The 17,169-nt window shown below is 35.2% G+C and overlaps 3 protein-coding genes and 1 pseudogene across 3 annotated transcripts; 1 reads left to right on the plus strand and 3 right to left on the minus strand.

The window, feature by feature from the left end:
• Positions 1-113: 113 nt before the first annotated feature.
• Positions 114-3,952, minus strand: LOC148617393 (uncharacterized; annotated as a pseudogene).
• Positions 3,953-3,960: 8 nt separating this feature from the next.
• On the minus strand, positions 3,961-4,668 carry LOC148617394 (uncharacterized). Its single transcript, XM_088584985.1, has one exon. The coding sequence runs from the start codon at positions 4,318-4,320 to the stop codon at positions 3,961-3,963; it is 360 nt and encodes a 119-aa protein (XP_088441111.1). The 5' UTR covers positions 4,321-4,668.
• A 5,391-nt stretch (positions 4,669-10,059) lies between these two features.
• Positions 10,060-13,198, plus strand: LOC148617395 (uncharacterized). Its single transcript, XM_088584986.1, has 2 exons — positions 10,060-10,630; positions 11,615-13,198. The coding sequence occupies exons 1-2, from the start codon at positions 10,118-10,120 to the stop codon at positions 12,947-12,949; spliced, it is 1,848 nt and encodes a 615-aa protein (XP_088441112.1). The 5' UTR covers positions 10,060-10,117; the 3' UTR covers positions 12,950-13,198.
• Positions 13,199-14,289: 1,091 nt separating this feature from the next.
• On the minus strand, positions 14,290-16,820 carry LOC148617396 (BTB/POZ domain-containing protein 6-like). The gene is made up of 3 exons (XM_088584987.1): positions 16,791-16,820; positions 15,987-16,516; positions 14,290-15,457 (listed from the first exon to the last, which is right to left on the minus strand). The coding sequence occupies exons 1-3, from the start codon at positions 16,806-16,808 to the stop codon at positions 14,428-14,430; spliced, it is 1,578 nt and encodes a 525-aa protein (XP_088441113.1). The 5' UTR covers positions 16,809-16,820; the 3' UTR covers positions 14,290-14,427.
• Positions 16,821-17,169: the final 349 nt, after the last annotated feature.

Genomic DNA, 17,169 nt, shown 5'->3' on the forward strand with positions numbered 1-17,169 from the left:
ACTGTTGATATCTCATTTTAGGTTCACATGAGCTACAAATGGGCTTCCAGAAATTTACATGAACATACAATTCCTCCTATATATAATTATGTATTTCCTATCCTAGGCCATTGTTAAACAAAAAACGAAGACAAATCTGTATTCGCCATGCGGAACGACTAGAAAAATCACAAAGAAAGGGCTCTGAAAAGTCTGAATAATGTCAAATATCATAAATTAAAATTTAAAAATACTGGTATACGATATGAAACAATTACAAAATGCTAGTAAAACACAAAAAGCAATATCAAAAAACTTATTTACAAGTCTAACTGTTTTGTAACTTCTAACCTATGTTTTAAGGAATCTGCGACGTACCCGTCTTTTACTGTTTCACTCTTCCAACGACCATGACGTTTCCAACAGCCTTCATTAATATCGGAATTTGCAGCTGTTGTGGGCCCATTAGCTTATAGTGAATGACGACCAATATTTAAATCCCCACATACCTTTCTCAAACGTGCAACTATGCATTCTCTAGTACTAGTATAACTGAGAGGCTTATTCTTATATATCAAAGCATTTTTATTGCCAGATCTAAACATTGGTCTGAATATGTAAACTTAATCTGTGGAATAATGAATACCAGCCAAACTGAAACATTTTTTTTCAACAAAAGAAAAAGACGAGCTGCAGACTGACCTTTAGCAATAAACACGGAATCACCTAATCTATATTGATCAGTTTTACTTTTCTCTAAGTGAATTTCTATGTGCGAGTTTTCGATAAATTTTACATGATCACTCTTAATACCAATAACTTCACTGTATCTCAAAAAACCAGCACAACACGAGACAATCATGGCCAAATCTCTGATTACACGTAAATCAATGCAGTCTTTATATTTCTCACATAATTCAATAATATAATTTTGAGGAATAGTATCTTTTTTAATTTTAGGTCTATTGATTTGTCTCTTAGAAGATTCTAAAAGACTTTTTACGAAACAGTTGTTAGTTGGGTCGTCAAAATTGTTTAATTCATTAGCCCATTTGACTGCATAAAATGCTGTTTGTACAACACTGTGCGACGAACCGTTGTCTAAAAGTTTTGTCAAATATAAGGCAACATGTATTGGTTCTGTTGGCATGGCTGTCCCACCACAAGCAACAATAAATTGTTCGAATCTTCTAAACGCTCCAACGTAATTGTTAATGGTATTGTCACTTCTCGATTGTAGTAGATGAAGTACCATATGATCGCCAAGGGTAGAAAATAGGTTTAGAGTTTACTCCGGCTCCGTTAACCTCAACACTTATTCTCTGTCTTAATTGTAGCCCTGTCAAAATAATACAACTTAATTAAAATCTTATCTTCTAAGCAATCATCTCAAAATTTGATTTGTATAGACCGAATATTCCGTTTCTTCCTCTATATCTTAAAATATGTTCTGATCCAAATAAAAATTAATCAACAATAAATTTGTAAAATTTTTTGCCATCTGAACTGGTAAGTGGCCAGTAAGCAGCAAAAGTCCATCTTGGGACAATGAGCTTGAAGGAGGAACTATCCAATTATTATCATGTGACCAATCATAATTAAATGCGTCAATACCCGATGTTCCCGGACACCAGTATTTAGAATTAAACTTGTAACATTTTCTATTGTAATCACATGAAAATCTATCTATAGAATGCACTCCCCACATTTTATAAAGTTTGCCAAAAATATCGAGATCTACTTCCTAGTCATCGCAATCAGATTTTTTACTAATAATATCAGCTTCAACATTAGCTGTTATGGGAAACCACTGTGGATCAATTTTTATTTCAAATTTGTTACATACATCAGCAATTATTACTGTTGTTATCTGCAAATCATTTTTGCTACTACCTTTGTTCAAAATGTGTACAACATTCTGATTGTTCGTGCGCCAGAGCACTTTTTCTCCATTAAGCTGATATAACTTTGTCATAAGTATATACTGCTTCCAGTTCTCTCCACGTAGAACTGAGTTTCTGTTCACTGGGTTCCCAAGACTCCATTATCTCATCTTTCTCATTTAAAAGATAACCCACCGTATCCTGTACCTGATGCGTCAGAATAAACCGCCGAGGTAAGTACATTATCCTCTGACAGTTTCTTACCATTGAGAAACTCATAGTTTTCACTCCAGAATACTACCTCATCAAATGCCTCCTTTTTCACGCAAACAGGTGCGTCCCAAGAAGCTTTTTGCATTAAACATTCATATAAACTTCTTGTTCTCACTCTTACGACATTGTCCATAGACGCTGGCATAGAAATTATTTGGTCTACCAATGAAGCCAGTGTCATGGCTTTAAACAAAAGTCTCCCATTACTGATCTGTTTTAAAAATATTGAATAGTGGTTCATAATTTTGCTAATCTATCATTAGAAACATAAGTAATGCCAAACTGCATGTCCCATAATAAACCTAACCATTTAACTTCTTGGCATGGTTCCCAAATATATTTATTCTCTGCTATCAAAAAAACCCAAAAAATTGCAATTCCTCACGTACCTTTTTACTCATGGTCAATGTGCTTTCATAAATTTCAGCACCACCTATTCCATCATCTAAATACATGACGAGTTTCATACCTTGTTCTCGTAAATACTGAACAACAGCTCTAGTAACTTTTGTGAAAATGTACCCAGCAGTTGAAATCCCAAACGATAAAACATTGAAAACATGGTATGATACTTTACCGTTATGTTCCCAACCAAATCTTAAGTAAGTTCTATGAATTTCAAATATAGATATGTGATGGTAAACTGATTTTAAATCTTAAGTAAATACAGTACCCCTTTTTGAACGTACCTGCAGCATCACTAGCATCTTCATACTTAAATTTCAATTTATACAAATGTGGATTGATGTGTCTTTAGTCTAAAACAAGTCTCAGTTTGTTTTTATTTTGTGCCATCGTCAAAGGATTTACAACTTCTGGTATGTAATTAAACTTAGTAATACACCTTAATTGCTCCAGTTTCTGTATCTCAGTTTCAACAAATGCTTTATTGTCAATCGCTGATTTATTGTTTTTCAATACACAAGATTCTGGCTCTGTGTAAAAGGGTATTTTATAACCGTACTTAATTACGTTCAATACTTGTTCATTAGAACCTGATTTTTTGTTTGTTTGTTTGTTGGGGTTTAACGTCCGAGCAGCAATATTTCAGCTATATTCAGACGATGAACATGAAATGGATGATAAAATGAACATGAAATGATGATGAAATGAAAAAGGGATGGGACACAAGGACAATGGGGTCGACAAATTTTGATTGCCACTGGAAATAGGGAGAGGTGGGTAGGTCGGGCAATTTAGCCTCCTGTAGCGGAGCCTTATGGTTCCTACTCCGGGAGAATACCACAGTAGGGTTCTTTAACGTGCAAGGAACTTGGCATCTTTCCAAACAAGGTGCACCACTATGGTTTGCGGTCAGGTTTTCCGTATTATAGCCTGACAAACCCAGCATGTAACACGCCAGGGGTACCCCATTCCACCACTTGGGGCACACATCCCAGTTGCTCTGTGGGCAGCGCGCCCTAGCCCCCGGCTACGGTTCTGAGCACTATTTAGTCGCCTTTTACGACAAGCTTAGCGCTGCTGCAGGCCTATTCTTTTAACACCCGGACCTGCACGGGGCGAACCTGATTTTACCCAGTGATTTAAAGCATCATGTAACATGCCTGCAGGCGATCTATCGTCTTTCTGTGTATTGTTTACATTTTTACTGTCATATTTTGACCCAACGAGTTCATTATGTGTGTCGTTAACACAATTCTCGTTAAATAAATCTGAATTCATAGGTTCAAATATATCTGAATCAAATTCGTCGTTAACATACATAATATCGTTAAAATCTATACTTATATTTTCATTGTTTTGCACTACAGCGAGATCTTTACGCCAATGCCCTGGTTTCCCGCATTCATAGCACTTTTCTGAATTATGTCATAGACGAAACTTGTACTGGAATGGGTTCGTTCGATCTATTTGCAACTGTTGAGGCCTGATACGGATGAATACGGCCCTTCTTGTTCTTCTTGTCTGCCTTGATCTTTTGTGCAGCTTTCACATCTGCCCTTCGAATCCTTTTTTCGTCATCGGAGTCATCCGCCAATTCATTTGTCTCGTATTCTTCTACAGTTTTCCATCCGTTTCCAGACGAATCCGCCATCTTTACCAGTTTTTGTCTGTGAGTCAAAATGTCGATACCTTCTCCTATACACTTGGCAGCTGATATAGTGTGCTCGTTCTGCTCCGGGGCGTCCTTTGTGAATGACTGTGCCTCCTTCATCTTCTTCATCACTTTGATGTTAACTTTATACTGATCTTTGTTTCCTTTGCGCTTGAATTCGTAGCTATCCGTCGTTAATTCTTCAATTTTAGCTAACTGGCTGTCGGACAGTTGTCTTTAAGATTGCCTTAAAGAATTTTCGAATTGACCGAAACGATTGGTAACTAAATTGTCCATTTTAGAAAGCATCTCATTCTGTGATACTCAAACAGCGTTTTGTACTTCACTAGCAATCAGTTGTTGTAATACCGGCTGTTCCATAGTAAACGTGTTTACTGTTAAACGTCCGCGGCTAGAATGAAAAAAAAAACAACTTTGGCGTAAATTCAATCGAACATACCCATTGGCCCATTTAAACACATGACCATACTCTCAATTAAAAAACGAAACGAAAATCACGCAGAAAAATATACTGATGAATTGAAAATTATATATAAATACAAATGTAATTATTTCATGGATTTTCACAAGTCTTTATTTTTCACCCATACTCACTATAAACTAAGTATGTGTTGTCGATATCAAAAGAGTATCATTTTTTTTTGCTTGGCTATAGACATATGAAAGGACAGAGGATTACTTTCTGCGCACAGAAAATAGCTAAGGGTATTTTTAGGTCAAGTGTCTGCATGAATGATAAGAGGATTATTTGTATATTCCCCAGAAAATGGCGACTAACTTTTATTACGTAATTACCATTTAAAGTTCCACATTTTTAGTCTATTTTGATTAGTAAATTATTGTCCTCTTTCTTGTGCAATGATCTCAAATTCGAATTCATTTGGAAACGTCAATTTTAATTTAAAAATACAAATTAGTGATTCTCGGGTGAAGTGAATCAGTAAGTAGCATTGGAATTATTGACTTTAGGGCAAAGCGAGTTGAGTTGGGAAACTTAATTGATAGTAACATTCGGCAATCATAAGGGTTAATACCGATAAACTGTACTCACTAAACGTACTGACTATTAATACATAGATTTGTTAGTTTGATTATTGGGCAAACGTCTTATTAAAATACTGCATATAACGTGAAGTTTCTTTAATTTCGTAAAGTTTGTTATAATGTGTTTTTTTTCTGGTTGAGTGAAGGAAAAAAACAAGTGTACATTAACCAATACAAAACCAGAATGCATTTGGATGTCTACTCCGGTGATTAAGTTCTGATGCAATTATATTAAATGTAGATTATATAACAATGATAGTTTTGTTAAAAATCCTTACAAGATGATGAATTGCAATATTTTCAAGGAGATAATTAAAAAGATTCTCTTATAATTATAAAATGTTAAGCTATACTATGCATAACGAAATATCACCAGCCACAATTTATAAATGCAACTGGTTTCTCCTTTTTAGCTCACATGGCTAAAGGCCATGTGAGCTATTGCCATCACTGGGCGTCCGTCGTCGTCGTTAACAATTTTTCAAAACTCTTCTCCTCTGACACCACATGACCAATTGGAACCAAACATGGTATGAATGTTCCTTGGGGTATCGTGCATAGAACTGTTGTGGGGATTTTTGATCCGTCAAAAAACATGGATGCTGTTACTAAAGATAGAACATAGGGTCAGACAATAGTTTTTCACAAGTATCTCCAAAACTGTTAAGTTTAGCAAAATTATTTCTATAGCTGAAATGACCCTTATTATAAGGCGTTGAAAAGTCATCAGGGATCAAAGTTTTCAGATGACTCCTTTAAAAGTTATTTCCCATGAACGATGAAAAAAGTTTTTTTTTCAGTTTTCAGCCAATACCTTTAAAACTATAACAGAAAGAAACTTTCTATCAATGAAATAATCCTTATGACAGTCCTACCAAAGTCTTCTTGGGTCCAAATTTTTGGACAACTCCTTGTTACATTTATTGCCCTCGAAAGACAAACTTAAACAAGGTGAGCGATTCAGGGAGCCTCTTGTCAGTAGAGATACCACTGAACTCCGTATAAAAAAACCTAAAGGTTTCGTACTATATTATTGTTTTTTATTATACCCTCACTTTGAGTGGGGTATATAGTAATAGGTCTGTCCTGGTCTGTCCTTCCTTCCATCCGTTCGTACTTTCTTCCTTTATCCAATTGCGCAGAGGGTACCCGTCTCTTATACTTTACTCCTCCTACACAATGGAATTTATTAAAACTTTCAAAGAATCATTATAACAAATTTCCATAGTAAAACTTCTATTTAAGATTTTGATCCTAATCAATTTGGAAGTTTCACATAGCAAAACATGGACTTTGTCATTTATGAATATGAGATCATGGGGTGCCCATCTTCTCCTACGCCTTAGTATGGAAATTAATGAAATATTTCATATTTCTATTGTGCAGCTCTTATTAAAGATTTGGATCCAAATAGTTGCATGCTATCAAATTACGAAGTGGGGGAATCAAGTTATCTCAATCCGTAAATTCTAGCTCCTTACAGCAAGTGATTTTATAAACAAATAAAAATTATTGAACGTGCTAGTTTATGAATATGGGGTGGGTTTAAGTATTGGTTTCGATTTGAGAGTCGGTTTAGGCCGCTTTTTGAAAGTAATTGATCAGCACAAATCAGTTTGAACATTTTTTTAGTATCGACTTGTTAATTATTTTTACACAACTTTCAAAACTATTAGTTTTAAAGTTTAGAATTAACTTTGGAGGAAAACTCTTGAATTGAAGTAGTATACCTGTAATCAAAGGATTTGTTTAAGGTTGGGCCAATTTCATGATAAAGGTTGTACAAAGTTGCAACATGTACAGAAATAATTTTACAGGTCGCAACTTGTATTTTTGTTTCATATAAGCTGCAACATTTACACAACAGACATACGGCAAACAGTTACATAAAATAAGGAATTATTGATCTGCATTATCCCTTAACAAACTGCATCAAAATGGCCATATTATTGTTTCCTTACTCAGATTTGACGCCACTCTATATCCATACAAGACGATGTGCTACATGTATAAACATCCAGTTTTCTAATTTAATCGTTTGTCATGGATTATGTCCGTTTTTTTAACCATCATCGTTCGAATCACCAACTTAATGCCAATTTAAAAAATGAACTTGCTAGGGTTTTCGCCATCCCAATAACCACATTGGCACAGTGAAAAGAGTTCTGTAGATTCTCAACAAGCGTGTATTGAAAAACAATACGGTAACAACAGTTTATAAACACATGTGATATAGTTTAATAAAGGTTTATGCAAATTACAGTAAACACCAAAACACCAAAATACATCCTTCTGTCCACAAATATATTCTTGAAAGGATGTGCAACGAGAATGTCTTATCATTTATTATATTCAGAGTTTTTTGCTATGAAATGTTCAATGAATACGGGCCCCCGCAATATGAAACCACCTTCCAGAAATACACTGAAGTAAATTTATAAATAAATTAGTCATGACTCGTATAAGCGTTGAACAAAATCGCCTGTTACCAGGCAGGATTTCCATATTTAAAATAATTATTCGTTGATTTGTTTCGTAGTCGGTAATTACGGGTAAGTAAATTGTAATCAGCTAGACCAGGATGAAGATTCTTTACTATTTAATAGAAATATTGCTTTGTTTTGTTTTGTTCACCTGAAAAACGTCAAACCAAAGAAAGCTACAAATAAGAAACAGCGAGGTATGAATTCAATGCAGAGGGTTTGAACGCTTTCTTTTGTTTAAAAAAAGTTCTTATTCTAACTTGCATATCATATACATTTAGCATATTTTAACTATGCGTTGCAGGAAGGAACTATTTGAACCTTATAGGTATGTAGGGTTAAAGCTAACTATCCGTTTGACTTATATTTCCACGGGTCTATTCTAAGTTATATTGTTTACACAGACTTTCTCACGACTATCTGTTGATTGATCCAAGCATCACAGGATAAAGATCTAGAGTTTCAATTTTTTTATAACATTTTATAACATTTTTTATTCCCGAAAGAACATTACATTGATTTAATCAATTACTTTTGATTTAATTAATCTATCCCCAAAAACACTTGAGATAATAAAGGATAATACTGACACTGTGAAGTAAGCCTCATATCTTTACCTACACTTACAAATCGATGGTAAAGGAATACTATTGACCAAACTATACGACAAACGCGATGACTTTTTAATTCGTATAGTCAACTTTCCTTTCATCAGTGGCACTATCCCTTCAGCACATACGAATGGAGTTTTTATATCACAACTCATATGTTACGCCATAGCTATGCAGAGTTTTGTACTAGACTACTTACAATAAGGCTTCGGGAAAAGGGTTATGTTGCAACAAGATTGAAGTCATCAATACAGAAGCTTTATGGTCGTTATCATGAACTCGTAGATCGTTACGGTGTGGCCATCTGTACCATGAAAACTGATTCGTTCAACCTGTCATAGTTTTCCTTTCCTGTTTCGTCGACCCATGACTTGACTTTTTATTAGCAACTTAACATGTGCTCTTAGAAAAGCAGATGACGCTTGCACTAACGGTGCACTTGGTCAATGCTCCCATTTTTTAGGGGAGTCATTCTGTGTATGTTAGCTTACCATCATGTTCCGCTCCTGCAACATGGAGCGTTACGTATATTAACTGTAAATTGTTGTACCATCTAAATAACATCATAAAACTGTATATTTAGAACAGTGGATTAAATACTTAAAATAGTGGAATGCTCAGCTCCAATTAGTTGACTTTTCTCCCGGACATGTATACTTAAAAGTTGAGCAACGTGTCCCCAGTTGTTTATAGATTTTAGGCCACACGTAATCCATTCAGTTTGGTTGCGTTGCGTTGCGTTGCGTTGCGTTCCTTTCCGATTCGATTTGTTTCGTATCATGAAAATTATGTTGACCTCCATTAATTGCCAACAAATCTTACAAATGGTCTTCATAGTACCAGCCATGCATATTGTGACGCTTTACACGCCATAGTCTAAATAGTGCTATGAAAATAATCCGAATGCTATCGAAAATTGAATATATTGTTATTCAAACAAAAAGGGGGTTCAGCAAAGTTTCATTGTAACATGGTTGTGAAAACCTTTAGGAGTTATAGTTTAAATATTAAAAGGTTCTTTTTGAAGCATAATTCGGTTTAACTGCAACCTATGACTGCGAATAGAAAGAGGTATCCGTACATTCTTACAAAACAATGATTACGAGTCGTTTATATCGAATAAATGACCGAGCAAGTTGATTGAAGTCCTTATAATGGTAGTCAATACGAATTTAACCTTTAACCTTAGAAGTACCAGTCTGACAGGAAGTAAACTTGTAATAGCAATTGTAATATAAAGCAAAGATCTTTTTTAATTTCGTATCTTTAACAATATTAAATGTTATAGCTCGCTTCTTAAGGTTTCGTTAAATTATGAAGAAAAATAAAATAAGTCCTAGTTGATGTAACCTGCAGTGGCGGACCAAGAAATGGGGCACAGGGGGATTGCACCCCCTTTGTGTTGGAAAATCTGTCATTTTCAAACTTAAGATTGACAAAAAATTGACCCCCATGTTTCTGAGGAACCTCGGCTGGCACCCCTCCTTTTCGAAGTGTCTAGATCCGGCCCCGAACTGTAAAATGCATTATCTTTTAAAAAAAATATATCAGTATATTCAATTTCGTCCTCTTACGGGTTATACATGCACCTGCCTCATATTAGATATTGTCTATGTATGTATGTCATATATTTGACGTATGAACGACTTTCACTTAAGCGTATATAAAATGCCTTTTCAACACCGACGTTTAAATACCTTGCAACAAAAGTTCAATACATATGTGTACTCGTGAAATACACATGAACACGTAAAAGTAATATCCGGAATGGCAGCCAGATTAGTTCAGAACATCTCCGATGATTATCTAAGTTGTTCTATTTGTTTACAAAGGTTCAGCGAACCGCGAAAACTAAATTGCGAGCACACGTTCTGTACCGACTGTTTACGAAAACATGTAGAAAATACAGGTGTGAGAAACAGCGATACTTATTCAATTAAATGCCCATTGTGTCGAACGGAAATATCTCTCCCGATACACGAAGGGAATGCGAGTAACTGGGTAACACGTTTCCCTTTGGATAATTTAATTCATGATTTAGTAGCAACGTTATCGAACCACGAACAAAAACTCGCACCAGAAGCAACTCAATCGAACAAGTGCAAAGTTCACCGTACACTGGACTTGAAAGTTTTTTGTCTACACCATTTGAATTTGATATGCCACAAGTGCGCAGAGGTTAATCACAGTGAGGGGAAGTGTAAAAGAGCGTCTGTTGATGATGCATTTAATCAACTGAAACCTAAGATAGAGGACCTGAGGAAGCAGCTATATTCTCAGGTTAGTTTTATGTAGATACATTTTACACTGATAAGCAAAATGCACACTTACATGTAATCATTTAAAAAATAGAGCAAGTTTTGATTGAACACACATTAAAGCCCTTGATATAAAAAATTCTCCGTTTAATTTCCTTAATAGTAGGATATTGACACTTTCATATGTCAGTGTATGTATACACCAACAGAATGTTCAGAAGTTATGTAAATAGAAGCGTTATAATGTCGGATATGATCTTGGTCGATATATTCGTTTGCCATTTATGATTTAATGATATACATTACCGCTTTAATAGTTCACATTATGATTATGTTTGGGTAATTTCAGTTTAAACATGTTTTAAAATACCTGATATAACTATTAAAGGTCAACCAGTACGATCACTTGCATCGTGAAAATGTTTTACTGCTTCAATTAGAATAATAATTTTTAAAATATTCTATCTTTTTTCCTACTTCCTTTCATTTTCGCAAGAGAAAAGAGCACGCAGAAAATGTAATTAAATGATTGAAATTGGCAACGTTAGATGAAGAGATAACGTATAAAAATAAGTTGCACACGTTATGTAAACTTAAGTATTGAACGATTGAATGTGATTGTTTTATCATGGCAATCAATTAGGTTTTGTAACATGACAAATATCATTTATTATAGGCTTTGATACATTGCTGAGATTTGTTTCTTGTGTCTAATAATCTGAACATCCAGCCAACGGTGACTATGAAGCATCAATTAAGTTTTTTTTTGCCGTCACCTTATACCATAAACATTGAAACTCTTTGATAAGTACATAAAACACGACAGTTTAAACTATCCCATTTTGTCTTTTTTTGCGAGTAGCAATATCATCTGCTTAGATTCAGAGCCTATGCATTTATCATTATAACATGCTATCAACTATGAACATATTTGTTTGTGAAATCTCGAAAATCATGATGGAATTTCTAGTGAATGAGATTTTGATTTTTTTATTTGCATTTACAGGCTCTACAGCTTGAAAAGTACAGCAGAGGCGATACAGAATTTTATCTACACAAAACAGTCGCTCTCGATGCTCTTAACGAAATCGAGAACCGCCTTAAAAAGTTTAAAGAACGCTGCGAGCAACAAATAGCGATACAGAAAAGCGACATAGAAAGAATAAATAAGGAACACATTGAGGAGCGCAAGGAGTTTTACTCTTTAGCTGCCCGTTTATTGGAGTGTCAAAGCAAACTAGAGAGTTCTGTAGAAGCATCCGACCGAAAGGGTTTATTATCTGGATTAAAGGACTTGACAGCGTGTGTACGTGAGAACGAGGAAGTTTTACATGGACTCATTTCTGATTCACGATCAGGAACGGTTAGATTTACCATAGATCGGGAACTTGATAAATTCTTAAATAATTTTTCAGCCGTTGGTTTTGTTGACAAGTCTTCATCGGGGTCAAGTTTGGATGAAGTTAGATCTGATTCTGATACGAAACTTCCATCTTCTCTAAAGTCTATCTTGAATCGCAGAGACAGTTCTAGACCTATGGCTGATCCAGGGAACGGTAAAAAATTTACTAAGAATGTTCAATTTTCAGGAAAGCTTCCCTCTGAAGACAAATGTTGGCTCATAAAAGTGATTGTGTTACCGGATTCCACAATATGCGTCCTTGACAAAGAAAATGCCAGACTAAAGCGCTTCGATAACCAGGGGAAGCTTCTCAACAACTTATTTCTAGTTGATGTTCCTTATTGTATGGCTCTTCTGAAGCCTAGTAACGAGATTGTCATTACGAAAGCAGATAAGGAAATCTTGGAGTTTGTGACGACGACACCAGAACTTTCCGTTAGAAAGTACGTCCAAACTGGCAAGAAGTATATTGGTATTTGTCAGGTTAATGAGGATGTGATGGCGGTATCGTCATGGTCACAATGTTGTGTTGACCTCATTGATGGAAACGGATGGCTTTTAACCTCCATTTTTGAAAATCCTATGACGCACGCGCCTCTTTTTGAAATTCCCGACATGCTTTGCTGTTCAAAAACGGCAGAGATAATCGTAGTTGACAAAGGCAATAGGCTCATTTGCTTTGAACAGACGGGAAAAGTTAAATGGATAATTCATAGTGATGACGTCATCAACAGCGTTAATTTTTGCGAGAAGGGGACAATTTTTATAAGTTGCAAGGATGCAGGAAAGATAAGCACGGTACAAAACCGAAATGAAACCGTTTCTATAATGCCTTATGATTTTCAGCCTGGTAAAATACTTGACATGTTCTGGAAGAATTCTTTACTTTATTTAGCTTACGAAAATGGGGATATCACTGTTTTTAAAGAATCAACATAAATCTGCTAACCTACGCAATCAATTGTAATTTACATACTGAATATGCAGACAATTCAGATTGGATATTTGACCTAAATTTTTTTTCGTTTTTTTTTTGTCGGTCGATTCAATATCGGAATAGATATGTAGTGTGTTTGCGAGCGTTATGTTTCAATCGATTTTGTATTTGTATGACCTATGTAGTCTTGCATGGGCCTTACTGACTTACCAGCTAAGCCCTACATTAAAACATAAATTCAGTCACCAAAACAGTTCCTTGATTATTGCCTTCTTATACGTCCGCAAAATATAATGGTATCACCCTTTCGTCTTTGTCGTTGGCTGCCGCTCATTTTCGTTTATTTACGATAACTTGAGTAAAACGTGTCCGATCTTTTTTTGAAAATATTAACACATTAACATTGTCATTGTTTCTAGAAATATGGCGGATGGCCATATTGTTTGAGAAGGTTTTGTCCCACCCTTTGAAAACAAGGGGCTAAATGGGGAAATAAATCTAGTGTGTTCTTTTTAAGCTCTGTTTTAAAGGTTTTACTGGACATATTTATCTGTATTCGATCTTGAGTTAAGGGGAGTACGAAATTGGGCCACGACCACAAAGTCAACTTTTAAGTCCGATTATGAATTGTTTTATAATGAAATCGAAATTTGCAATATTAATGTGATCGGTACAGTACTTTTGTAAATAATCAGATTCCTAATATGCAGATTTCAATCCGATTTGAGATACAATGTATCTATTATGGTTTTTGATTTTAAGGGGTCCAGGGGATCGAAGGCAAAGGTTATTGATGAGCACCCTTAAAGCAGAACTTATTTCACCTTTAATTGGATTTAAAATTGTGTGCAATATTATGTCCAAATCTGTCGCTGTGTCCATAATGAATTGTAAGGCCCTAGTATGTTTAAGTGCGTCAAAAACTAATATTGTATCCACCCTGGACCTCAATGGACGCGGAGGTCATCATGCTGCACTCCGCGAAGCTCTTTATTGCAAATATATACACTTCATCTTATTTTGAAACAATACAACGGACCACTCAAAGTAATCTTAACCCCCAAAGTAAAGCAAATTTCGGAAGAACTAAAATCTTATTTTGAATGTTGTGCTTCACATTACCCGGTATTTGTTAACTATATGTACATGTACCAATCAAATTTGTTATAACTTCCAGATGTTTTATTTATTAATGTATAAACAGTCAGGAGTTGAAATAGTGCGTCATGACCAGATATTACATGTAATATCTTTGCAATAGATAGCACCAGTCGTTTGGGAAATTTAGGTGGGAGTAACCACACAACTTTTATGTATGCATATTGGAAGGAGAAATACAAACTAAGACTGGTTTCCTTTTAATGGTAATTGAAAGTAACATTGTATTTATAGAATAATATTTTTTAAAGAGTTGGGCTTTTCATGTAGTTTAATACAATTAAAAGTTTTATCAAGTTTCTGCAGTTTTTGAAGCTATTCGTTAGGTTGAAAGCAGGAGTGCTGGTATCTGCCCTTCTTCAACAGACGTTCCATTTTTAGAGAAGTTCGAATCATAAAAGCATATGCGCATGTCTTTGAAATCAACATATGGTTTTCCTCCTGTCCCCTTATAGAAATGTTTATTTGGTCCGACCATAGTAAGCAGTAGTGTGTAGATTCGGTCTGGCTGCAGAAGTATTGGTGCGTGTAGCACAACTTCATACACCTCATCGTTAGGTACAGTTTCAATGTTGCCTTGGTGCACAGCTATAATGTTGTGTGACTCGTCCCGTACTTCAAGGTTAATATGGTTCGTCTGTTCGAAATATGCCCCAAAAACAGCGATGCCATGAAGCCAGACTTGTTCAGACACGTCGAAACATAAGGCATCTGGTTTACCCGTGTGTTCCCGTAGTTTCTGATCTAAATGGCATCGCATCGCGGCATGGTATGCTACGTTAACACGGGGGTGGACCTTAAACGGTAACATATCCTTCCTCACTGATCCTGTTCTGAACTTAGAGATTAGTTCCTTCTCTTCTTTAGTAAGGTATTCTAAAGGTTCGACGTCTTTTTTGTAGAATGCATCATTCATTGCAGGGAATCTGATGTTATAGAATATATTGCCCATTTCACTTCTGATGTTTGTTGGATTGATTTCTTTCCTGTTTCTCACACATTCATGCTCCCCCCACTCGATCAATGCCGTAAATATTTCATCCTCGTTTGCATTCAGATCAGTCGACTCCGTGATTCTGTTGACACACTCCGGGCATAACTTCATAAAATCGCGTGATCTAATAGCCTCTCTTGCAGTATTTGTAATGATGTACATGCATTTCATTCTTAGATCTGATGACTTAGTAAGATGTGCTATCTCAAAGAGACAACAGGCATTATTGGTGTTTACTTGTTCAAACAGGAACTTTACGGTCATATCTAATAGACCGTTCACTTTGTAAGTCACTGCCAGAGAAGCCAGTTTCGTTGCCGATTGAAAATCTAAAGTAACATTGTCAGTGTACAGGAAACTGAAAAAAAAAGAAGTTATTTGATATTAAAATTTAAGTTTACATGTACTTTCTTTTTTACAGTGACCTTGTGCTTAATGCTCACCGTTCACCGTTTCATGAAAAAGGAAATGATAAGTACTTGGCTCTCTGAAATAGTCATACAAACAAAATAGCAACGTAAAAATATGCTATCTGTAAGCGAGCTTTTTTTCAAGAAAGCTTTTATCTGTAAACATTTAGCAACTCTGATACATGTGTATTTGTGTTGGTTGTGACCAATGTAACACCTTGAGTACAGTCGTATTCGAACTCTGTGACACGAATCGGTAACTTGTTAGAGACAAGTACATACTTGTTTTGAAATAATAGGTAGTTCATCGAATTAGCCAACTTTTTTAAAGAAGCAGAAAAGCGCTAAATAGGCATGAACCAACTGGCTATAACTTTCATTGATGGTTAGAAATGTGTTGCAGGAATGTACCTATTGAACATAAAAGGTGGTATTCGATAAATAAAACAATAACGTGGTAAACTTTGTGTTACAAACCTTAGAAAAAGCTTGAAAGTGTAAAAGTCAGTATTTGCTATTTCATAAACTTTCTTTTCATTGATTTCGTGCTTAAACTCTGGTTGGTCTGGGGGCCTTACAGCGGTTTTAATGTTTGAAAAAGGTTGTTTTGTAAAAGTTGATGAATCTTTCATATCAATCCAGCCTTCACCTCGGCCAATACTGATTGAAGTACTCTTGGTTGACATATTAGATTTGATAGATGCCTGACTTTCAGACCGCTGGTTTTTAGCTTTCTCAGCTGTTTTTAACGATATCATATTTCCGGATTTGTCTGGGTTGCTTTCACTTTCCTGTTTTTTGGTAGCTTCAAATGAGTCGTTGACATCAAACATTGCAAAGAAAACAGGGCTGCGGCTTGCTAAAACGACTTTATGGGCTTTTATTGCTTCATTCTGTTCACCCACTATAAATTCGACGTCACACCCTATTTGGTTTTGAAGCATGAATTCTAAACTCTGTTGAAGTGTCTTTTCACTTTGCCAGTCTAGTTCATGTGGCGCGCATATCTAAAATTAAGTGAAATCAATGGTTACCACAGTTATTAAAATTTTTAAGAACGAACACGGGATTCGTTGACAAAGCCTAAGGAAATAAAAACTGGAACGGAAAAAATAAATATCAAGAGAAAACTTAAAATTAATGAGCAATCCGGTCATTAAAAATGAGATTCTTGTGTACTGTAAGTCAGACTTAAGATATGTCCTATTTTTATCGTATTTCAGATTAAGTATATCAAATTAGTATTTATTGTGTGGAGAGAAATAAAATTTTTTCACATACCACTTTACTTGTCGCCATTGTTGTTTCGGTTTTTTTTTTACCGAACAATGTCTTTACAATAACTATTGTTTTAAACAATTGTTGAAAAACTTTCACTGCAGTATTAGTGGGATCGAATTCACCAAACGATTCAATACGGTTTTAAGTAAACTTATTCAATAAGAATAACCCTGTTACACCCGTGTTATATTACTTACTTGTTTTATATCAAACGGGGCAGTGGTTTATCAATTCAAAAATAAAAAGGATTTGAACTCTTTCTAATTTAAATTGCAATTTTGCAAATCCCCAAGTCGCCATTTTTAGAGTAAGTATATTATATTATACACCAATCTGTACGGAATTAAATTGGAAAAAAACAAATATAATATTTTCATTG

This window comes from Perna viridis, chromosome 5 (genome assembly GCF_037379345.1).
Source record: "Perna viridis isolate PV_CMFRI_1.1 ecotype Kerala chromosome 5, ASM3737934v1, whole genome shotgun sequence".
Lineage (NCBI taxonomy): Eukaryota > Metazoa > Mollusca > Bivalvia > Mytilida > Mytilidae > Perna > Perna viridis.